Below are 24,795 nucleotides of genomic sequence, written 5' to 3' on the forward strand. Positions count from 1 at the left end.
GTGGCCGCAACACTGTCAGCGAGTGCTGATCTGTCACCAGGAGCTCCGTTCAGCAGTTCGCCTCTTTCTTATGAAGGTTAGCAATTTTACAACGCTTTCGCAATATTGCGCACTTTTTGGTGCTACAGGACTACATGCAGCTATGACTAAACCCGACGTAGCAACTTATTGCTCTTCCGTCGACTCTGTACGTTGCAGGATTGGTAGATAGTAGAATTGGTAGATAGAGATTGGTAGAATTGGTAGATAGTCTGCGTGAGCATTTAACACCAGCTGTTGCTGCTTTTGTTGAAGCTCAGTTAAAGATGCACAATGTCAGCAGGTTTGGCCGTCGATGGTGCAGCCAAAACAAAACCTTTGCTTTAGGCTTATACTTCCACAGCCCAAAATGTTACAGATATTGCAGGAAACTCCTGAAACTTCCATCTGTTAGGTCACTGCAGCTGTGGCTTGCACGCGTACCATTGAGGGTTGGATTTTATCCTGAAGTTTTTGATTTGATCGAGAAACGGGCAGCGTCTTTTCCACGGCAAGACAGGGCTTGCACCATAATTTTTGATGAAATGCATGTTTCAAAGGAGCTGTCGTAAAATCCAGTGTCGGACAGATTTGAAGGCGTTGAAGAGTACAGTGCAGCACAAGGTTCAAATCTTGCAAACAAGGCGCTTGTCTTCATGGCCAAAGGAATATGTACGCCGTGGAAGCAGCCTCTTGGCTACTTCTTTGCAGATAAGGCAGCGCCTGCAACTGTTCTGCATGACCTTCTCTTCAAATGACACAAAATGTTGGTTGGAGCTGGGTTGCAGCCTGTGGCTGTGGTTTGTGATCAGGGGAACCAAAATGTTTCTCTGTTTTCGAAACTTGTGACCCCTGAAAAGCCGTACTTAAGTGTGAATGGTGAACCGCTTTTTTTATTTTTGATCCACCGCATTTGCTCAAGTGCTTGCGCAATATGTTCTTCAAGTATGACTTCAGGGTAGGCAGTGACACAATTAAAAGCTCGTACATACGACAGGCTTATGAGAAGGATCGAGAAATGCAAATTCGGTCCATCCCAAAGTTGAGTGCCCGGCACTTTAACTTTTGCTTCGAAGATGTCTGTGAAACTCGCAGCACAGGTATTCAGCAATCATTGCGCTGCTGCATTGTGCACATTGGTAACATTCCAACAGTTGCCATCAGAGGCTATCCCACAGCCAGATTTGTTGAGAGGATCGATAGACTCTTTGACAGTCTAAATACTTCACAGAAGCGGGGAAAGTCTCCATATGCATCTGCAATTTGTGCAGGATCTGTGCATGAAGAGTTTTTGGAAGAGTGTATTGCAGTTTTCGAAAATATCGAAGCTCTAGGCTGTGCGCGGCAGCCTCTTTGCATCCGTGGCTTCTGCAAAACTATGAGGGCTGTGCTGCTGTTATGGAACCACCTGGCCTCTCGCTATGGTTTGACATCCTCCTTACCAGGCACCTGAACCAGGATGCACTTGAAAACACCTTTGCTATTGTTAGGTCGAAATCTGGATCGAACAGCAACTCGTCTTGCCGGCAGTTTTAAGCAGCATTTAGGCATCTTTTAGTTAGCAACCTTTTCAAACTGTCGGAAAGCAGCAACTGTGCTGAAGACATGTCTAGCCTTCTAGCCACTCTCCCAGTTTGTTTATCTAAGTCTGCTCCTTCTCTCTGTACAGCTGCCACATCTTTGCCAGTTGCAGTAGAAGTTTTGCCATATGATTATCAGTCTCCAATACTAGAGAACAACATTGTCTATTTTGCTGGCTGGCTTGCCTACAAGTTTATGAATGATCACAGGTGTGTTACAAGGCCACCTACGTGCGAGGTGAGGCTACAAAATGCCGCCTTTGCCGATCAGAGCCCAGTTCTCTTGTACTTAAGTGTCAAAAATCCTGGAGAAGGTGACTTTGGGAGCCTGTCAGTTCCTACACCCTCGTTTGTAGCTTTCATCAATGCTTGCGAGCAGGTTTTTGTCGCATCTAGTTCCAATATTGTGGGAAAAGAACAAGTAGGGCATGATCTGTGCATGTTGCTTCATGCCAAGGTAGAAAAATCGCTGACTGTGTGTGGTGATGACGTTTATGATGGTTTGTTTGCCCTGTTCGTCAGGGTGAGGCTGCATTGGCTTGCACGCAGAAAAAATCTTGAACTGCACAGTCAAACTACTAAACGGAAAGCCACGAAGCAAGCACTGAGGCTAAGCAAATGACAAGGATGCAATTCCCGAGCTGTTGGCTGAATATTTTGTGAAGTTGCAGGCTATTATGCAGCCTGTGCAACAAATCAGCTTAGTCTGGTTTAACGGTTGCAAAGCGTTTTTTTCTGGTTCACAGCCTGGTTTTATTCTTTTATTTTTTACTTGTGTATTTTGATTTGCTAGGATGTGACGTGGTTGCTCACAGGGGCAATGGTTTAACAATGTCGCATCTTTCATCGTTCATTCCACTATGTCACTCTTTTAGGGTACTTTTATGCCATGTACAGCCTGTCCAAGTGTCACCTATGTACTTGTGCAATATTGTCAGATAAAACGCCATACCGATAAAGCGAATGCCTCTGAAAGGAGACTTTCTAGGCAATGGATTAACCTAGTTTCCGTGGCGCTGGGATTAATTTTTCCACCTGCTCGCCCCCCCTGCAGTTCCGTGCTGGCAGGTATAATGAAATCAACCATTGTCATCATAACTACCACTAGGCACCACTGGCTACAAGGCCACCTTTTAGCAGGCTAGTTGCATCTCAGAGTTTTTAGTAGGATATTTGTCAGCGCAACGAACAAAACAGCGCTGGACTTTTATCTGGCTATATTGTAGCGTACAGTACACTGATTACATGCTTTACTGCCCCGCGAATGTCCTTGCACTTCAATGTACGCTGTACTTCATGTGTACTTTTGTTGACGTAAAATTACTTCAAATTGATCCGGCTAACGACTAGAAGTACTCTGGAGATGGTACGCCGGCTCAATGTATGGTATTTGCTCCTACGTTTGAGGGTGCTAAAGCTGGCTTTAACATTGCCTTGCAGATGTAAACGCACCTGCTATATTCTTTCAGCTGAAGAAATTAAATGTGAAGAATAATCCCAGTGTGCTCTATGGTCTGTTTTGATGCGCCTACTTATGTCATGTTATGTTTGCTTCAATTGAAGCTGTCGTAGCATTGTTTCCTATACTTTTCAATTTCCTAACTGACAACGTTCGTGGCACTTCAGGGCTTTTTCCTATCTGCACTGTGACTATTGAGATGATTAGCCAACTTAAACAATACTGCTTGTGCTGCCTGCGACATGTATTTTTTGTTTGTGTGCCAAGGGTGTGCTTTGTGACTGTATTTGTTTGGTTGCTGCAATAAACAATGAATATGAAACTATGAAAACCATACTTGCCGTACACTCTATTGCGAACTGTGCACTTGAGCCAGTGCTTTGTGCATCATACCTTGCTGTACTCAAAAGCTCTCAAAAGTACTAGCACCAGTATTTGCACTACGAATCATGCATGCTTCGCCAGCGTCTGGAAGTGTTGCTGCCTTTCTATGCTGCCCCTCCTTTACCAGTCACTTTCATTGCGTTCCCAATTGCACATTAACAAGGCCATAACTAGCAGGAACTCGAGCACATTTGACTGGCAAAGGTTGGGGCGCGCTGAAAGGCAGCAACCTTCGAGAGGTACGGGCTCGAAAACGCGGATTCTACAGAAAGACCGCTTTATAATTCGCGCCAAAAGCATACGTATGCGTGACGTCATTCTACGTCACGTTTGCGTAGTTTGCCCCCAAAATCCAGGGGGCGCTGGAGTGCCCACGAGCCGCCATTTTTTGGACCAATGGGCGTCTATGGAGCCTTCGCTACCAGTACATCTACCTTGCTGCTGCTGCGGCTGCCGCTGCTGCACTGCCGCTGCTGCTGCCACTGCTGCGCTGCCGCTCCTACCTCTACCACTGCTGATACGCTGATACCTCTGCCACTGCCACCGCCGCTGCTGCCGCTACCGCTGCTGATACGCTGATACCTCAACCACTGCTACCGCTGCTGCCGTCGCCGCCGCGCGCGGCCGCCGCTGCTGCCGCCGCTGCCCCTGCTGCTGCTGCTGCTGCCGCCTCTACCGCTGCTGATACGCTGATACCTCTACCGCTGCCACCGCCGCTGCTGCCGCTGACGCTGCCACCGCTGCTGCTGCCGCTACCTCTACCGCTGCTGATACGCTAACTCTACCACTGCTGCCACTGCCACCGCTGCCGCCGCCGCCACTGCCACCGCCGCCGCCGCTGCTGCCTCTACCGCCGCTGCCTCTACCTCTACCGCCACTGCCGCCGCGGCCGCTGCTGCTGCTTCCGCTGCTGCTACTGCTGCTACCTCTACCGCTTCTGATACGCTGATAACTCTACCGCTGCTGCCGCTGCCACTGCCGCTGCCGCTGCTGCCGCTGCTGCTGCCTCTACCGCCGCTGCCTCTACCTCTACCGCCGCTGCCGCCGCGGCCGCTGCTGCTGCTTCCACTGCTACCACTGCTGCTACCTCTACCGCTGCTGATACGCTGATACCTCTACCACTGCTGCCGCTGCCACTGCTGATACGCTGATAGCTCTACCGCTGCTGCCGCAGCCGCTGCCGCCGCCGCCACCACCGCCGAAAAACAGCTGCCCAGAAAACTCACAGCTCAAGGCTATTAAAACGACGGCCTGTTATGGATAATATATATATACACTAAATTTAGTGGTTAAGATTGACAGCCACTCAGTTGCAAGCGATAACCCGCCGTGGTTGCTCAGCGGCTATGGTGTTAAGGCCAGAATACATGGAGCGAACATTCACGACGAAGTTCGGGCGGCAGAAAATCTGCCGCGGCGCGACGCCGTATGTTCGTCGGGCTGCGCTACATGGAGCGAAGACACGGCGGCCGCCGCCGGCGATTCGCGGCGTTGTTATGAGTGTGGCTAGACGAGGCAAATGCGCTGTAGTGAAACACATGACACACAAAAAAAAACTTTAACGACAACTATTATCGCTTTTGAATTGCAGAACACTCTAAAACGCGTAAAATTTTGTTTAGAAATTATTTCTAGCATTTTTTATGTGTTTGAGGCATTCATGTGCCGATGTAGTGTAAAGAAAGCGGCGATGCTATGCGTTGTGGCAACACTGGGCGAGAAGCCTAGTCGGAAGTCGTGGCGGATAGTGAGGCCTGATTGACTCGCTTTGGGGCGCCGCTCGTTTGCCGCTTCCGGTATCGTCGACGCCCGACGAACTTTTCTGCGCCAGCTAGATCGGCGGCGAACGACGATTTCTCCGCCGCCGCGCGTCGCGCGTGCGCCGCCGGGCGTCGAACGCCGGCTATTCGTCGCATATTCGCTCCATGTATTCTGGCCTTTATGCTCCTGAGCACGAGGTCGCGGGATCGAATCCCGGCCACGGCGGCCGCATTTCGATGGGGGCGAAATGGGAAAACACCCGTGTACTTAGATTTAGGTGCACGTTAAAGAACCCCAGGTGGTCGAAATTTCCGGAGTCCTCCACTACGGCGTGCCTCATAATCAGAAAGTGGTTTTGGCACGTAAAACCCCATAATTTTAGTTGCAAGCGATGGAATGTTTCCTAGTTGCCTTCAGTAGCCTTTATCAACAGTATTGTCACGTGGAAGTGACGTTGAAGAACACAGTAGCAATACTGCGAAAGACAAAACTAGCTTTTATTGGGCGAACCTATGCCCAGAAAAACAGGCTACACTTTTAGCACAACGATAGCGGCGAACACGGTCGGTGATCGTCGAAAATTTGATGAGTGGGTCAAGCGCGTCGGATTTTATAGATGAGTCGTCGAATGTTCCAGAGTAACCGCTGGGACCCGCGTGTCTTCCACAAAGTTCTGCACTATTCGCGTCGTGCATACATGCAATCAGATTACACAAGTTGCGGGGAAAGACAGCGGATGGAGCCATCGATAACATTCCAGAAACTTCTTTCACATGCAGGCGCGTCCTGCGCTGTGCGATAGCATTTGTTAGGTGTTAAGAAGTGGTCACCCGATAATGATAAAGAAGTACACGTGTCAATATGTACACCCCTCACGCAGCAGAAGCAACCGACTGTCGTTGTAAGTATTGTTCACGAAACCAGTACTTCATTGCAACTTCGAATTGAAAACATGAAGCGGTTCTTTAGAGCGTCAATTTTAATGCCTAAAGTATACTCGAAGCACTACAGGGCAGCTTAGGCTGCCTTGAAATAAAAAGTTCAAACACCTTCTGCCTCACCATGTCGCTATCTTGCGTTTAATTGTACAAACTGAGAACTATTTTCTTCACCAGTAGATTAAATAGAACACTGCGTGCCCCCACCATAAGGAAGACACCACAAGAATCACACGAATTCACTTGACTTTGAACTTCCATGGGGGAGTATTGATATCGATATTGATATCGGCAATATGTCGGATATTACTAATGAATGAGGCTTCGGCTTTTTTCTAGCTGCAGCGACGTATTTCACTGTATATTTACTCCGAACAGCGTCTGTGAGTTCGCCAAACAGCTTCATCATGTCTGTTCCTCAAGCAACATACACCAGTGAATTGCTCAAGTCAGTTGAACGTGTAGCACGGAAAAGGGAATAAACATTGGCACATTCATTTACGTATTACGTATACTGCAAACAGATGTAGAACTCAATTAGATATACTTGAAATTACCACCACCTAATATTCAGCCAGTGAAGAACGCCCTAATTTTAAACGGCAGTTAAAGAAGCAAGTGGTGCCCGTAGATTACAAACTGCAGTGTTAGTAAAGCCCTCGTGTCACTGCCGAGGGTGTCTGTGACGAAATGCAAAAATGTGGTATTATGCCATGAACTACTCGTCATGAGCAAACATGATTTAGCCGGTTAAAATCAAGGTAAATGTTTTAGATGCCATATACAGCCAGCGGTTATGTCATGGTTGCTGCGCCACGGCAGATATGGTATCCTAAGTGGATTCTTATGTGCTATGTTATTCTGCGTATGCTTTTATTATTCACGTGAGCTACCGCTGTAAAGTGTATATCGGTGCATGAAAAACCCGCAGTGGGTTCCAACTTGGTTATCTCACTTTCTTCTCACCGTCTTCCTCACGTCTTGTACGCCGACGCGGAAGCACACGTTGTCTATAGCTTAGGCCACGAGGTATGCGCTCATGGTCGTGCATGATGTCCTCATGGTCGTTGCATTGTCGTCATTCCCTCTTTCTCATACGACTTTCTTCATGTCGCCGTAATGACGCCATCTTTTTCATACAGTCTTCGTGCTAATGTAGTCACACCAACGTCCTAACGCTAGTTGTCATCACTTTTCCCTTATGCTGTTGTCATACCACTGCCATCGTTTCGTCGGGTTTATACCATCATCGTCTTGAATTCGTTGTAAGACAGCCGGCGTGATGGCCCCGTGGGTGTTCCATCGTCGTCATTTCCACTTCGTCATACCGCTCCCGTTATGCCATCGCGATCACGTCATCGTTCTCACATAGTCGTCATGCCTTTGTCGTTATTCAACTGTTGTCACGCTGTTGTTTTACCACCGTGATGACTTCAGCAACGTCAGCCCTATCGGCAGGCCGTCGTCAACATACGGACTTTATCGTCCATCGACGTCATTCCTTCTTCCTCATTCTAGAGTGGTGTCCATCCTTCGATCGTAATTATGTCATGGTAGTCCGGCCATCTTTGGGCCTACCTTAGAAGGTTGCTGTCATGCAATGCGTTGTCATAAGGTCGTCCTGATGTCGCCGTGGCCACCGATGTTGCCACACAGGCATTCATTGTCGGACCGTCGTCGTGACATCGTATTGGCATCACGTATACGTTTTTTTTTCTTTTATATTAGGACGGTAATGAATGTGTAAGGAGGTCACGTGATGCGAGGACCACACATATACTTCGTCGAGTAACGTCGTTTTCGCATTCCGCGCCCATTGGGCAGAGATAGCAAGCGGGGGCGGGATGTGGAATTGTGTCGGTAGTTGGTTGTAGTGAACTGTTCATGCTCAACTTGTGCAATGTGTACTATTTAACTTTTTTCTTTCCATTTCTTCTTGCATCTTTTTGCAAGAGATTACCTGATGCATGCACGTGTGTCTTTCCAGGCTGGATCCCCCAACACCGGAGCCGAAAGAAATTGTTCGCTCCGGAGACAGCGAAGATTGTGCCTAGGAGGAACGATGAAGCTCATAGGTGCAGAAATGCGCCGACGAGATCGCGAATAAAAAAACAACACATCACGAAAATGAACAAGAGGGCTGACCAGCATATTTGGAAATCGTTCGTTCAACCCAGTGATTCGCAAGCTCTTCTATAGCCAGACCCTGCTTTAGGGTGCGGCGTGTGTTGAGTGGTTCGTCAGTGTTCAAAACTACAATTAAAAATGAACGCAAAGATTGCCCTCCGATTTCTAGTCACTTGCACGTTGCATAAATACCACGCAGAAGCCAGTGCTCCATGTAGCCACACTCGCGCAGCTAGGCCCAGCGGTACATACAGTTTCATGCAATAATTACTAGAGGTAACTCTGGCGCTGGTGTCTACGCAAGCTGCAATCTGGACGATTCAGTGAGCGATGGAAATTCAGCGATGTAAATTATGGAAAGTACATGGATTTGCCTAAACTTGCTCCTTCTGGCTTCAACCGGCTGCGAGACATTGTAAGTTTGCCATTTTCAGCAAAGTAATGAGCAATAAATGACTAAGTAAACAATAATAAAATTGTCCGATAGACCGATTCTAGCCCAGGACCTCTATCATAGAAGCCTCATATTGAAACCTTTACGCCGCGGGCGCATACATCTACAACTGACATAGAACCCCCTATTGAACTTGTTATAGGCAAGCCAGCGCGTATCAATTTGGCCACCTTGACAGGTTGAACCGCTGCCCTTGGTAGCAATTGTACGTGTTCGCAGAGTATTCGGCCCTTTGAAAACTACTGATCACTTTGAAATTTAGGGCAATGAAGAGAGATGAAGCGTAACAAACAAAGCCATAAGAATGTCTGAATCGACAAGCGCGAAGATCAGACAAATCTGAGTGCTTACCATTATTCTCATGGTGGCTGAACGTTTGCAGCGCCAGAGTTCTCTCTAGCAATTATTGTACGAAACTCTATGCAGGTGTGGCAATGGCTACCCGGCGGTTGGCCGGAGCAGTGTTGTTGTTAAAACGATCATTATTATAACCATAAAAAGTTTCCGCCCCCAGAAACTGGATCCATGAGAGCGGGGGGAGGGACGAAGGAGGAGGTCAGTTTAGATATTATCGATCATTTTTGAGTCTTGTAGAAATCGAAGTAATGACTAGAATACGAGGCGCCAGCTCTAAGGGGGACTAGTGCGAAGGCGCCACGCGTCCAAACCCTGAGGCCTCAGAGTAGGCGGGCGGGCGGCTATCCCTCTTCAACGGTGCTCGCCAAGAGCCCAGCAGCCCCAGAGTATATGTTGCTGAACTAGCAGCTGGTTCCCTGCAAAGGAACGGCAAGTGGCTGATTTCCAGGTCCAGAGGCGCATCCTGGTGCGGCGCGCTGGTGTGACAGCTGTCTCCGTGACGATGCGTCGCAGGCCTGTGGCTTCAGCCCGGATAAACTTCCCTGGCAGAGGCGCAGAATTTGCTGAGAGGATGTTCCGGAGCGCGACCTTTCGGGCCGTCTTCACCTCTGTCAAGATTGTGTCCGGGTCGATGGGGTATGAGTCGTCAGGCACTTGTGGTCGAGTCTCTGAGGGGCAGGAAAGAAGCGGCCTGGAGAAGATAAGGCGAAGAGCCGTTAACAAAAATCAGCGTGTAGCAGGCAGGGAAATGGAGGGCGAAAGAAGAGGAGCGTGACGCTACCACCGCTTTTCTTCTATTTGTGGTTCGCTTTTAAGCCGTCCAAAGTCGGGGATGGGATTGGCGCGAATTGTAGGCTTGACGTAATTGTGACATGGTCTGACACGGCCAATGGGAGGCATGGTGAGTCTTCGTCCCGATACTGCTGCCGCGGCAAGGATTTGATCCTGCACACTCGGGCATAGCAGCGCAACGCCAAAACCACTACGCCACCATGGCGGGTGTGCATGGCAGACACCAAGTTTGGATCTTTTGCTATGCAGGAATCAAAGCTAGAAAACAATGCGCGATAACACAAAGATAATGTGCAAGTGATCCGAGCAAAACGGCATAAAATCGACCAGTCAAATTAAATGCATTTATTATCTCCATACGTAGGCCCTGGGCGTGTTCACTGGGTAGCAATGAAGTTTATTTAATGTGCGCTTCGTAGTTGCCAAATTGAGTGTACACTTCCGGTACAGCGCCTTCTGGTCTAGCCAGGAATGGACGCCGGGCACCTTGCACGCCATCGCGGGAATGTAAAATTTTCAGGGCCATTCCCAACATGGTGTTCCTCAAGGGTCAGTCCTGGGTCCACTTCTCTTTCTAATCTACATTAACGATCTTCCAAACTGCGTTCTTTCCTCTTCCATAAAGCTTTTCGCGGATGACTGTATTCTTTACCGTAAAATTACTAATCCTTCAGATTCCCAAGAGCTGCAGGACGACCTTAACCACGTAATTGAGTGGTGTTCTAATTGGTGCATGCAACTAAATTCAAATAAATGCAAGGCCATGCGTATATCTCGTAACACTGCCATGCACACCTACTTGATTAATGGAGCACCTGTGACATCAGTTAGCTCTTACAAGTATCTCGGCCTTTACATATCAAATAACATTTCTTAGCACTCGCATATTGACTATGTTACTAAAAACGCTAATAGCATGCTTGGTTACTTACGCCGTAATTTTAGCCCTGCCCCTTCTTCCTTGAAGCTAACTCTTTATAAAACTTTAGTTCGCTCCAAATTGGAGTATGCTTCAGCCATTTGGGATCCGACTCAGTCTTCATTAGTTTCTACTCGTGAAAGTATTCAAAACCGCAGTGCACGCTTTGTCTTATCTAATTATTCTCGCTATGCAAGTATTTCTTCAATGAAGCGAACTCTTAACTTACCTGATCTTTCGTCACGTCGCAAACCTTCCCGTCTCTCCCTTTTTCCCAAAGGTTTTCACTTGAACCCCCTTTTAAAAGAGACCCTTCTTGCCCCTCCGTTTTATATTTCTGCCCGCACTGACCACAGCCTTAAAATCGGGGTGCCATTGTGCCGTACTAACCTGTACAGTGACTCATTCATCCCCAGGACAAGCACGGACTGGAATCGCCTTCCCGCCTCAATCGCACTCATCACCGACCCTACTAACTTCAAGACCGCCGTTCAGAATGCTATTTGTTAATATTTTTTGTTAATACTTTTTGCTTGTATATTTTACTGCATTACTTCTTGTTTTGACTCCACTCCTTTCTGTAACGCCTTCGGGCCTTGAAAGTACGTGAAATAAATTAAATAAATAAATAGTGTGGCCCGCGTCCACAATTCTTACAGACGGATTTAAGGTTAGTGAAACACTGCGAAATTCAGTGCAACCTTTGGTCTATGGATGCCGTGGTAGGTTTACCAGTGCCTCAGCTGTGCTTCACATTGTGAGGCAGGGGAGTTAAGCTTTGGCATTGTGAATGACCACACGTTGGATAGAAATCCACCAACGAATTTTGCCACAAACGCAGAGCAAGCTTGAAACGTCGAAATTGGTTATAATAATTTGCATGTCAGGGCTCTAAATCTTCCCTCTCGCCCTCATCATCTTTTGTGGTACTCATCGTATTCTTTTTTTTTCAGTCCTTACCACGAATTTCGAATCGGCAATAAAAGGGGTATAAACTATCTCAAGGTCTCGGCGATGTCCAACGCTTGGGTAGCTGAGTTTAGACTTCAAGGTAACGTGCAAACAGTTAAGAACGTACCAGTACCTAAGACTGTTGCCAGAGATGGCTTTCATGTTTTTGAAATATCTCGAAGGAAAGACAGCTTAGAGGTAAGTTTGCCAAGCACAGCTGTAATTTATCGGCCAGTACACTACCGGCATGCAGCATGCCAGCGGGAAGAATAATGTGGTTATGGCGCACTGTCACTTTGCCCACAATCACTCAGTCGTCTGGGGCAAATATGGCCTCCTAGCCCAGACTCGTACATCTGGCAGCGGACTAAATCAAACCTTCAAGAGTGGCTTTACGCTCAAGCTACAGTGACGTCCCATACCTGATTCTGAAACAACTGTTTACCATCACATATGAAGTAGTTGCGCATATTTGCCGTTTACCTCCACGCCAGTGACTGCGATGCATGATGATGTCCTCTGGTAAATCTGGTAAGAAACACAAAGCGCCTGGGTCTACACTTCCACGACACGTTGCCATGGAATATTCAAATCGAAGAGCTCGCAAGGCGTTTACGTGGTGTGTGCGCTCACTTGTTTACCCTAATATGTTGGCGCGATATAGATGTTCGCAAAATTTATTTATTTCAGAATACTGTCAGCCCGAAGGGCCGTAGGAGTGGGAGAGCACATACAAATAATGCAGTAAAAAGAGAACTAAATACACATGCGTCACCGAAGAGATGCGAATCAGTTCAAATTTTGTGCGCTGTACAAGTCCCCCCCCCCCAAAAAAAAGAAAGCAAAAATAAATCAAATAAGCACCTACCTTTTTGGCAAAGCTATGATTTACATATTTGTTATGCGTGCATAAGATGCAAATATTGCTCAACATTACAGAGTCAGGGAGCGCATTCCATTCCGTAATAGCTGTAAGAATAAAGCTGCACTTAAAGCAATCATTTCCTGTTTGATGTGGTATGATATACTGGCTACGGCGATCTCTGGATATCTCATTTGTTAAGATATTAACGCGAGAGCGTTAAGGGCCCGGTGTCGCAGAAAATCCAGCGTCAGTGTTCCGCGTCGACGTCGGACGTAGTTTTGGCAAAAACAGTTTCGAACCTCCCATACCTAGGCTCTCCATGTGATCCAAGGAATTTATTCAACTACTTGAATTTATCAAGCTAGAATACATGGAAACATGTTTAACTACGACCCACGCACTACCTCCAGACATCATAGCGCTGGATTGTAATTTGAGTATACGAGAAATGTTACGCGAGAAGTAGACTAAACCCCTTTCCCAGCGTTTCTAGCATTCACAGACCGGCAGCGGCATCCGCCATTTGCGCGTGCCGGCGCGCAGATGCCTTAGGGCCAAGGAGCGGCAGGCCCGGTTCCTTGCAATGCCTGCTGCTGGCGTTCGCGTCCGCCCCATCGCGGCCCCATGCGAGAGGCAGCGTTTCTACCGGGAAGCCCGCCTTCGTGCATAAGTTCGCGGCCAGTGTTTCCCAGTAAGCATTACGGTTACATACGGTCCACTAGCCGAGAAGCGTGAGAAGCAGTCAGAGATCACTGAATGATATCTCGTTCCACGCTTAAAGGCGAAGCTTAAGCGTCCTACCAGTTTTTGAAATACTCGTGTTTGTAAACAAACAATTGTGCCCATTAATTATGAGGTAAATATATATCATTCGCTGATACCTGGCAAGCAAATCTAGCGATGTAATTTGGCAAGCTTACAAAGTTCAGTGGTGGATTGGCTGAACGATACTTGTTAAATATGAGCCTCAATGCGAACCTCGGGATTCTTTTAAGTTTCCCGTGGTTGATTTAGTCTAGGGATCCCATACAGTTTTAGCATAGGGCACTTCATGATAAGACGTAATAAATATTGATGGGCTAAGATTTCTATCTCGGGTGTCGACCCATTTATAGTTCACTTTAGGCTCCAGAGAGTTCTGCTAGCCACTGAACATACAAGATGAATTTGTTGATTCCATCTGATATCGGAAGTGAACGTTGTTCTTAAAACTTATGTTTATAGACTCTGCTATTGGTCATACTGCTTATATTGTAAGGCTACTCCAAAATTTCTCTTCTTATGGGTATAGCCATAACAACAAATTTTGTGGCGTTTAGTTTCATCTGCCAGTCATCACACCATTTGTTTTTATTTTTCCCAGACTGCCCTGTACATTGGCCTAATGATTACCATTTCGAATTCTATTGCATAAAACACACCATAAGCAATAAATCTGACAGGAAGACTATTACTAGGCAAGTAATTTATAAAGTTCAGGAAGGAAAGGAGGCCGAACACGCTTGCTTGCGGAACCCCGACGCAACACGGGAAGTGCTTTATGCGCATACCGCAAAATCAACGTCTAGAAGAAAGCTAAGATAAAAACCAACGACTGATTGCGGGGCTTTCAAATATGAAATTAATTTTTCTCTTTGACTTGGGATGAGACACTTCGTCGAATGCTTTCGAAATATTGAACATTATGTCTGTTTGACCTCGCCAGTTTAACGTTTCAGCGAGGTTATGGACAATTTAAAAAAGCTGGGTAATTGTGTATAGCTTTTCTCGGAAACAATGCTGTCCAGGAAAAAAGCAGCTTGTATTTGTCAAAGTGAGAGACTAACTGTTTATAGATAACGTGCTCGAGGAGTTTAGAACAGGCTCATGTAATAGAAATCGGTCTATAATTTTCCAGGTCTGCCGTGCGAGCACTTTTGCGTATTCGTATAATTTTGGCCCGTTTTCATGCTACGGAGAGGCAATCATAATCAACAGAGGACTGAATAATTTTACATAGGTATATAGCGTTCTATTCTACATATCTACGCAGAAACTCACTTGGAATGCCGTAATGACCAAAGATCCACCTCACATCAATGTTGAGCACGAGATTTAAAACACCTCCCACGTGGCTCACTCAATTACCCAATGGACCTCAGTCTCCAGCAGCTCCGGAGCAACTGACCAAGGAAGGCATCGGTCAGACCTGTAGCGCAGCAGAGGGTGCTAAGAATCAATTGATCCGGACAGGCCGCCAATGGAAACTGACCCTTCCAACGCTTAACACCCGAACCCCTTTCGAATGAGGCTAGCCTAGAAGAACTCTTTGAATAATTATCAGACATTGTTTGGGATATCATCGGCCTTAGTGACGTTAGAAGAACTGGTGAGGATTATGCATTGCTGAAAAACGGACATGTCCTCTGCTATAGAGGCCTCTTAGATAAGAATCAAAATACGGGGTATTATTCGTAATTATGAAGGACACAGCGCGCAACATTGGCGAATTATACAGCAATAGTGAGAGGGTAGCTGTTATTGTAATCAGTATAGATTTGAAGCGGTATAGATTGGAAGTAGTACAAGCCTACGCTCCAACATTCAGTCACGATGATGAGGAAGTGGAGCAGTTTTAGGAAGATGTTGAATTAGCGTTGAGAAAAGTGCAAACTCAGTATACTACAGCAATGGGCGACTTCAATGCAAAAGTCGGGGAAAAGCAGGCTGGGGTGAAAGCAATTGGCAATTATAGCGTCGGTTCTAGGAGCGCTAGAGGAGAGATGCTGGTAGAATTCGCAGAAAAGAATAAGCTTCGAATAATGAACACCCGTTTCATGAAGCGTAGCAACAAACACTGGACCTGCAAAAGCACTAATGGTGAAACAAAAAATGATGTTGACTTCATACTTTCTGCTGATCCCAGTACAGTGCATGGTGTAGAAGTGATAGGTAGGGTCGAATGCAGTGATCATAGGTTAGCGAGCGCTAGGATTCACCTCAATTTGAAGAGAGAAAGAGCAAAATTGGTCAAAAAGAAAGAGGTAAACCTTGAGGCAGTAAGGGTAAAAGCAGACAAATTCAGGCTGGTACATGCAGACAAATATGCAGCCTTAGAACAGATAGATCATGATGACATGGAGCTAATGAATGAAACCATAACTAAGTTGGCTTCAGAGGCAGCAACTAAAGTGGGAGGCAAGGCACCAAGGCAACCTGTAAGCAAGCTTCAGAGGGAAATTTAGTGGGATCGATTCGTCCGACAGATGCCAGGGGCGGTTTCTTCCGGTGCTGACACAATTCGCAAGTTGCGACATAACGACGCACTGAGGGGCAGAGACCCGGCCAGGAGAACCGGCGTCGTACGCGGTCGTATGTACGCAAGACTCCAAGGTGTGCCGCCGTTAGTGCATCGTGAAGTTGCTCGAGAACGACGGGTCGCAGATGAAGAGGAAGGACAAGCAGCAACTCAGGGCCGTCAGAGTTGATATTGCGGCGGTAGAGGATGCCGTCCTGCAGCACGAACATGCGGCACGTGCCGTCGGTGCTGCCAGAATTGCACTCCGGTGATGATGGACTGTGAGGACGCGTCGCATTGTTGTTTAGCGCGCATGTCGGTCCTGTCAGTCAAAACCATCATGCAGGTCACCGGATCATGCGCAACAGGATCGGGAGGATCCACGGGGTGACGAGAGAGGCAGTCAGCGTCCTTGTGGAGGCATCCAGTCTTGTAATGGACACTAAATGAAAATTCCTGGACTCGCATAGCCCAGCGACCAAGCCGTCCAGTCGGGTCCCGGAGGGAAGACAGCCAGCAGAGTGCGCGGTGGTCGTTGACGACCGAAAACGTGCGGCCATACAAATATGGCCGGAACTGATGCGAAGAACTGCAGCTCGGTGATGGAGTCATTTCTCTCGGCAGGCGACAGCAGGTGGCTGGCGTAATCTATCACGCCCTCGGCACCATTCTGGTGTTGGGCGAGAAGTATTTAGCTCCGTGCAAGCAGCCCAAGGCGTCAACGATGCGTGGTAGTGGGTAGACGTTTTTTCGCGTGATCTTGTTTAAGTGGCGATAATCGACACAAAAACGCCAGGTATCATCTTTCTTTTTCACAAGAACGACAGAGAGAGAGAAAGAAGTTTAATGATACGAAACGCCGAGAGGTCGGCCTGAGGTGGAAAGAAAGAGGGAAAGAAGGAGGTGCATGATGGATGACGATGGCGGTACAAGGAAGATATAGAACATATGGCATGCAATTTGCAATGCTCAAAGTCTCCAATCCAAGCCGGTAATTTTTAAAAAGTTCAGTAATACCTTGATGGCCTTGAAACTCGACTGAGCATCTGGCCAAGGGCCTAAAAAAACGTCTTCCGACAACGGTGCGCTGTCGAGACGCGTAAGGTCTTTGACCAACCTATCACGCTCTTCCACGTACTTAGGGCAGTCACAAAGCACATGACCTATAGACTCAGTCACATTGCACACCTCACAGTGTGGAGACTCGGTGCGTTGCATGAGGTGCATGTATCCGCGCGTAAACGCTACCCGCAGCCTTAGTCTGTGCAGAAGGCTGGCACAGCTTCGTTGAATTTTCGGTGGTAGCCTAAAACTCATGGTAGGGTCCAATCTCTGGAGTCGTCTGTGGCGATTTTCCGGATTGTCCCAGTGCTTTGCTGTCAATTTTCGGATGACACTGGAGAGGAGACAGTTGGCGTCCGCTCAAGGGCTGGCTGATGGCTCGATGAGCCCTTTGCGGGGCATTTTGTCCACTTCTAATTGGATGACTCGACGTTCAGCGTGCGATAGGACGCCGACGAATAGGATTCGTATCTCCAGTGTTTATACGGTGGTGAACAGATATTTGGCCAAATGGCATGTCGCCGAAATGAAAGATGTCACTGTTCAATTCAAGCAGGAGTCCCATGTCCGCGGCCTGTGCAGAGGTAACGTCAGGTGCAATATGTTACGGGGATGTTGCGAGTTAATAAAACTATATTTGCAATATATATATATATATATATATATATATATATATATATATATATATATATATATATATATATATATATATATATATATATATATATATAGGATGAGTCAGCACAGCTAAGATAGCTGACCACCAACAACACGCAGCAGCCAGCGTCTCCGATCTTCCTCTCTCTTCTCTCACTTTGTAAAAAGGCTCCAGTCTCAATACTTCGTTCGCGTCACAATATTACTGCCTTAATGCATGTTTGACTCATATATTAGGTGCACCATAACATCCACAATTGAGTTAGGAGCCCTGTAAATGCAGTCAACATGGACGTGATGTTCACTTAACTTGGTTTTGATAAATACCGTTTCTATTCCTCTCTCAATCTGTAGTAAAATATACGGTACACTGTTCTTTATAAAGAATTCTACGGCAGCACCTCGACCATCTCGATCTCTTCTCACGATCGAATACCCAGGAGGTGTGACCTCTGCATCTCTGACATCCTTATATAGCCGTGTCTCGGTTATGCCCATAACCTCTGGTGCCATAAGGCCATTTATCATAAGGCACTGAATAACAGTATCCGGCGTTGCTTTTTTAGTAGACTTAAGATAATTACCCTCAAGCAAAAAAAAATCACGCAGAAACTTTCGCGGAAGTTCTTTAAGTATGCGTAAGCATTCTGTCAGTTGATCATCTCCGCGCAGTCCAGTGTCATTTTCGATGTCATGAAAGTTGATCCGACCAGTATAAACGACAGTGCTGTGGCGACACAAAGCGCTGCGAAGGTCGGCAGCGTGGGCCTTATTTCGAAAGCGATCTGCAATGGGGACAGAGTGCGCCGAATTCTGATAGCTTCGTGTGCGCTGTGTTCTTGCCGCTTGGTAGGTGATGAAGCGAGAAGGAGCGCGAGGGTCAATCCACTCGCTGCTGCTACCGCGATTTATGTTTTAGGTGGCGGACGGCTTTCCTTGTAGGTTTGATGACGTGTTGCGCCTTGTTGAGCATGTACCGGTCTGAAATGTTGTTCGGGCAACAAGTTCTGTTTGATGCCTTGTGAAAGAATTGTTTTTCTACTAATCTCAAAAGCCCGACCACGAAATTTCACTCCTTACATCAGATAGAAAAATATGCTGCGCCTCGCGTGTACACAAATGATGTAAGGCGACTCGTGATTTCTTTGTCCCAGTTAACAACCAGTACGCAGACCCGCTTGTTGACCGAACTTTCGTTGTGGCTTGTGCCATGGTGGAAAGATCAAAATGCAGAGATCATCTGAAATAGATGGTTCACGCTGTCACAATATGTACCGCCCACTACTTCTTTTCCTTGCTATGGGCACGTGCCAGGTACAGCCCGCTTCTTGGGTATGTACCACTTTATGGAAATCATCATCATAATTATCAGCAGGCGGACACGCCCTTTGGCCGATCCCTGGTTGTGGGTATGCGACATAGTAGGAAATCGTCTTCACAATCAACACGCGGATGCAGTTCTTCGCCAAAGCCTAGTGTGGGTATGCGCTATAGTGTGTTAACTGTTGTCATCATCAACATGCCGTGAATATCTCCAAGAGCTGGATGATGATATGATATATACCAGCCGCTTCTTCGCCAATCCGCCGCTTTGGGTATGGGCCAGTAGTCTGGAAATCATCATCATCACCGTCATAACCAACGCGTGGCGATCATATGAAAGTGGCTAATTACGAGAATTGTGGCGTAGCAAGTACGAGGGACGACAGAAGCAACATAGACATGCACACAGACTCCACACTTCTGGTAATTAACTATGCACCAACTATCCCAGCAAGCTGTCTTCTCGGACTAGTTAGCGTTGGCATGAGAAGCATTCGTGCCTTTCTGGCCTAATGGTCAGCAGAAGTGAAAGAAATATGTTTTCCCGCTAAACTTAATCCATGTGCCATTCAACTTAATCTAAGCACCATACATTTTTAATCCAAGCGCCACTCAATTTAAAGCGCCATTGAATTTCATCCGAACGCCAGCCGAACTAACCCAAACGTCTGTGAATTTAATCCATGCTTAACGCGCTTCGAGAACCTTTGAATTTCAATGTAACTGAAATTTTGTAAAAATGTTACGATTTTCACAATGTTTTGATTCCAAATAAAAGAGGACAGTGGGGGAACAAAAGCGTTCCTCCCACGTTACTGATGACAACCTCCGGACACTTTTGTGGATTTTGAGAACAGCTCAGAACAAGGAAATTCTCACGCACAAGTGTAACGAAATGTCCATATTGGAAGGGTTAAAAACACATTATGGGGTCTTGCGTGCCGAAACCACTTTCTGAGACACGCCGTATTGGGGGGACTCCGGAAGTTTCGACTACCTGGCGTTCTTTAACGTGCACCTAAATCTATGTTCACGGGTGTGTTCGCATTTCGCCCCTATGGAAATGCGGCCGCTGTGGCCGGGATTCTATCCCGCGACCTCATGCTTAGCAGCCCAACACCATAGCCACTAAACAACCATGGCGGGTATATTGGAAAGGTAAGAGAGTTAGTGATGCAGGTACCATGTCGTCATATGTATCGACCGAAGCACGAATGAGTGACTCAATGGGGATACGTCGTAAATGACACCGTTCAAACTCGCATGAAATTAGAAAATAAGTACATGGTATACCTCAGAAAGGGGCGGCGGTACATGGTATACCTAAATAATAGGGCCAAGTGAGTACAATTAAGCTACCAGGCTGTGCTTAGTTCAGGGTTATCACTGTTTAACACTATAACACCATAGATATGAAATTTCATAAAACGAAAGGTTCAAGCACGCCTATTACGAACTGGCGCACTTAACTCACTAGTATTTTATCAATCACATATTTTCTCTGAGATCTTCAGCTTTCATTCCTGCATGTCGTCGTTGCTATCAATCAAACTTCCATAAATTGAGCTTTTTATTATCATTGCCAAATGATAACGCAGTGACATTAGAGGACACTAGTGATGCGCTCGGTTTGGTGATTTCCTACTTTCACGCAACATAGTGACGTGGATATCGAATGTAAAATCGTTTAAACGATGATTCAATTATGATAATTCATAGACGCTAGGATAGAGTCACTAATGATCAAGAATCACTATCTTCGGAATGACATTGGTAGCTTTTATTCGTGGATGTTATCATTGGTATCTCTGAAACTGTCATAAAATGAGCATTTTTGGTATCATAACTAAATGATAACGCCGAGTCATTAGGGATCACTTGTAATGCACTCAGGCCAATGTTCTTGTACATTTATGCAGCATAACATCATGGATGTCACACAAAAGTTCGTTTAAACACTGGTTCCAATATGACAAGTAGGAGGTGCTACAAAGTAGCCACTAGCGATCATGGATCACTTAGTTATGTATTACAGTGGTAGCCGTCATTCGGGAATGTTGTCATTGGTGTCTACGAAAATGTAATTAAATTAACAACATTTTCGCTACTAACGTGTAAGTAATAATGCAAATATTTGCTGCTATAGTGATGATCTCATTTCGGTGCTATTGTACTTTCATAGAGGATAGTCGTAGAAATAAAAAAAAGTTATTCGAACGCCGACCTAAGTTTAGTAGTTAAAAGGTGCTTCGCATTACGAGTTAGCAATGGTAGCAGAAAAAGTTCACCGAGGTTACGGCAATTAGTACGGCAAAATTTGAACACAGCTGTACACGTCCTTTCATTTCGTCATAGATTGGCTGGCGCGGACAATCCGTCTCATGTGGCACGTTTATTAGGGAGTGACATGTGGCGCGACTGCCTCGCTAATCAGGAGATCGAAAGGGGTGGCGCGTAGGTGACGCGTGGGCGCGATTCACAGCATCCGCCGCAGACTGTCCTCTGCTCACGCAGCGCTGTTTCCTTACAGAGGTTCCCACACAGACCACGCGCGCTACTCTTGCGCTATGTAATAGCCATCGTCGCCGCCAAGCGCGTAGTGCCCTCCTGATGCTTCCGCTATGCCCTCCGCCTCCGCTTTCCGCCTCCGCTTTGCACTGCAACCTTCTGTGCCGCTTTCCTGCTCGCGCTCTCTTCGTTATCGGCGTTCGCTTTCATCCTTCGCGGTGCTCGTTCGCTCGGTTACGGGGGACAATGCTGACGCCCGCCGCAGGAACAGTCACCTAAGGGCGGCGCTCTAAAACGCTCGCTCATTCCCTGACATTTGACAGATGCCGTTGAGGACGGGCACGTATGATGGCACCACTGTAATAGATAACAAAGCGATTCGTGACCAATAGTGACTACACCCTAGCCTCTCCTAATATGTTTGAATCGCTGCTTAAGATGTTTTTATTTGATATTCGTGATGTTACGCTGCATAAATGTACAAGAACTCCGGACTGAGCGCATCACTAGTGACATCTAATAACTTGGCACTATAATTTAACGATATGGCACCAGAAATTACCACTGGATGACAATCTGATTGATGCCAATGACTGCATGCCCAAATGAAAGCTACCACTGTCATGCTGAAGACAGTGATTTGTGATCACTATAGTAACTCATTCCGAGTGTGCTTGAATGATCATAGTTGAGTCATCGTTTATGTAACTTTTATTTTGATATCATGATTATATGCTGCCTGAAAGTAGAAGAGAACCGAACCGAGTGCATCACTTCTGTTGACTAATGGCTTGACGTTGTCATTTGACACTAACACAAAAAATGCTCACTTTATGACAGTTTGGTTGATATCATCGAAGACATGGACGAATGAAGGCTGCGAAAATCAGTAAAAATCAGTGCTTCGTAATCACTAGTGACTTAAGCACACAAGTTCCTAATAGGCGTGGTTGAATCACTCGTTTTATTACATCTTATTTGATATCAATGACACTGAACGGAGCATAGCAAGTAACTTGTGCTCACTAGTGATTTAACGCTCTCAGGTGTATCATGCACGTAACTGCTAATTTCACTGGCATTTGAATGGTGTCCATGACGACGTATTCGAATGAAAATTATCGATAGCGGCAGCAGAAGAAGTTATTCCTATTAACTAAAAACCAAGGTCTAACAGTGCCTCGTGCTCATCGTTTCGCCACTTTTTGATGCTGCAATCGATACTCAAGACGACATCGCAGCTGCGTCACTAACTCTGTTTACGACCCAGTGCTGACATTTTGTCAGGCTTGTCTGCGAGAGCTTGTCTTAGTCGCTCTCGACACACAAAAAGGGCATCCAAAGGTTGAATTTACTAAAGGGGCAGAAACGCTATTGATGCCCCCTAGCCCTTTTATTTTTTTGTAAAAGTAACAACCCTTAATATCTTAGTAAAATTGCGGTAACCACGAAATTTTAATGTTCTTGAAGGACGCTATGCCTGCATTAATTTTGCTGGCCTTTGAACTAAACAGAGTGTTTTTTTAATTAACTTGAGTGGTGCTTACATTAAAATGACTTGCACTTGGATTAATTTGAATGACCCTTGGGTAAATTGACTGGCAATCGGATTAAATTTAGTGGCGCTCGGAATAAATTGAACGGGAAAGCCTGTGGTTCATGCCATGGGGACATCTGTCAGTTTTATACTCAATAGAAGCTACACGACAAGTTCGCTCACAAAAATTCATCACCGAGCGTTACGTCCATGCTTCGGCGAGTGACAACAGTGTTTGTTTGCGCGAACATGCACTTGAGGCTGCCGCGACGCGCTACAAATAAAAAACTGAAAAGAAAAACAACCGTACGCAAAATGATATAGAACAACGCATTAGCAGCCGCATACCACAGTTTATTTTTAGGAATTAACACTTTGTTATTCTATAGGGAACCAATATAAAGAAGCATTTTGCACACTCACGATCAAAAGGCACCGAACTATTTGTAAATCCAAGTACAATCACAAAAAAAAATTTATCTCTACCTTCAACAGCGTCGCACGTGATGTCTGAAACGTAGTATAGTCATGCTCAAGCTTTGAATACATTTCCTTTGTCGCGATTCATGTATATCCTTCAGGTTTGCATTACTTCACTTCAGGCCTGCGGTTGCAAAAAAAGAATTCATAGAGTTTTCGCTATGTCCATTTGGACCTCGCGAGATCAATCTATGAAGCAGGATAGCTTTTTAATTCCACGTGAACGTGGCGGCGTGGGAATTGCTCCTATCTTAGTAAAGTTGTATACAGCTTGTTTTTCTTAGGTGAAGCCCAAAAGCATTTTCTTTTTTTTTTGCGTGAAATGTTTCAGGTCCATTCAGCTAAGCACTTTCGAAATATTATAGTGTCATCGACTCTCTGAGAGCTGGCAGCAGAACCGATGGCTTTTCTCGACTAAACACTTGTGTGTGTGATAACTTTATTTAGAATCCGGCGATTGGGAGGCCCGGGCCTGGGACCACCTAGATGGCCACTGGGAGCTGCTGCTCCTGTGTGGCTTCCTTGGCTCGCTGGACCGCCCAAAGTTGGTCTTGGAATTCTGAGCTGAGCAGCACGGCCGACCACCGCGCCCGTAGATTTTCTGGGGAGACTGCCATTTTATTGTGGAATATTTCACATCCCCACAACATGCGTTGAAGGGTGGCTCTAACAGACTTACATAGCTTGCACATATCACTCTCGTACATATCGGGGTAGAAATGTTTTAGTTGCACGGGAATCGTATAATTTTCTGTTTGTAGTCGCCTCCAAGTAACGGACTCAGCTCTGTTCAGTTTAGTGTGAGGCGGTAATCATACTCGCCTCCCATTTTGAGAGAATTTGGTGATATAGCTAAATCTTGTTAATATATCTTTTTCTCGCCAGATTTCCTCCTCCGCGTTCTCCTGACCGACGGTAAACACTTTAAACATATTAACGCGATAGCGTTAAGGAGCTCGTGTCGCAGAAAAGCCGGTGTCGTCGGCGTTTGCGGCGTTGACCGTGAGCGATAAATCACGGCAGGCACTTCATAAATAAAAAGCAATTTCCAAGATTGGCCCGGTGGGAATCGAACCAGGGTCTCCGGAGTGTGAGACGGAGACGCTACCACTCAGCCACGAGTTCGATGCTTCCAAGCGGTGCAAACGCGCCTCTAGTGAATGCGGTGTTGCCTTCGAAACGAGCCATGGTAAGTTCTACTGCGGTGTATATCGGTAATTATGAACATGTAACGTACAGAAGTCACAATTACACGAGTTGCGAAGTGCGTTTCCGCTGCATTTCTTCTGCGCTTTCCGCACACGCAGAGCCATCTCGCGGCAAACACAGAAGACCCCCTCCTCTCA

The 24,795-nt window shown here is 46.4% G+C and overlaps 2 protein-coding genes, 1 long non-coding RNA gene and 1 pseudogene across 8 annotated transcripts in view; 3 read left to right on the top strand and 1 right to left on the bottom strand.

Annotated features, from left to right (window-relative positions):
* The window catches only part of LOC135919582 (uncharacterized), a 13,560-nt gene extending 5,080 nt beyond the window's left edge, over window positions 1-8,480 (top strand). For all 3 annotated transcript variants that reach the window (XM_065453502.1, XM_070523113.1, XM_070523114.1), the window contains 2 exons: window positions 1-76; window positions 8,128-8,480. The exon at window positions 1-76 is cut by the window's left edge and continues 68 nt beyond it. In XM_065453502.1, coding sequence (XP_065309574.1) covers window positions 1-76; window positions 8,128-8,339 — 288 coding nt within the window. In that variant the 3' untranslated portion in view covers window positions 8,340-8,480. The remainder of the gene's footprint in view (window positions 77-8,127) is intronic.
* The window catches only part of LOC135919583 (uncharacterized), a 173,780-nt gene that overhangs the window by 56,824 nt on the left and 92,161 nt on the right, over window positions 1-24,795 (top strand). For all 3 annotated transcript variants that reach the window (XR_010570006.1, XR_011507851.1, XM_065453503.1), the window contains one exon: window positions 11,743-11,938. Coding sequence is in view for 1 of the 3 variants with exons in the window: in XM_065453503.1 (XP_065309575.1) it covers window positions 11,743-11,938 (196 nt within the window). In the remaining 2 variants the exon portion in view is untranslated. The remainder of the gene's footprint in view (window positions 1-11,742; window positions 11,939-24,795) is intronic.
* The window catches only part of LOC135919584 (uncharacterized), a 123,109-nt gene that overhangs the window by 40,191 nt on the left and 58,123 nt on the right, over window positions 1-24,795 (bottom strand). The gene's annotated exons all lie outside the window — the stretch shown is intronic.
* Window positions 646-3,763, top strand: LOC135919580 (uncharacterized; annotated as a pseudogene).

This window comes from Dermacentor albipictus, chromosome 8 (assembly GCF_038994185.2).
Source record: "Dermacentor albipictus isolate Rhodes 1998 colony chromosome 8, USDA_Dalb.pri_finalv2, whole genome shotgun sequence".
NCBI lineage: Eukaryota > Metazoa > Arthropoda > Arachnida > Ixodida > Ixodidae > Dermacentor > Dermacentor albipictus.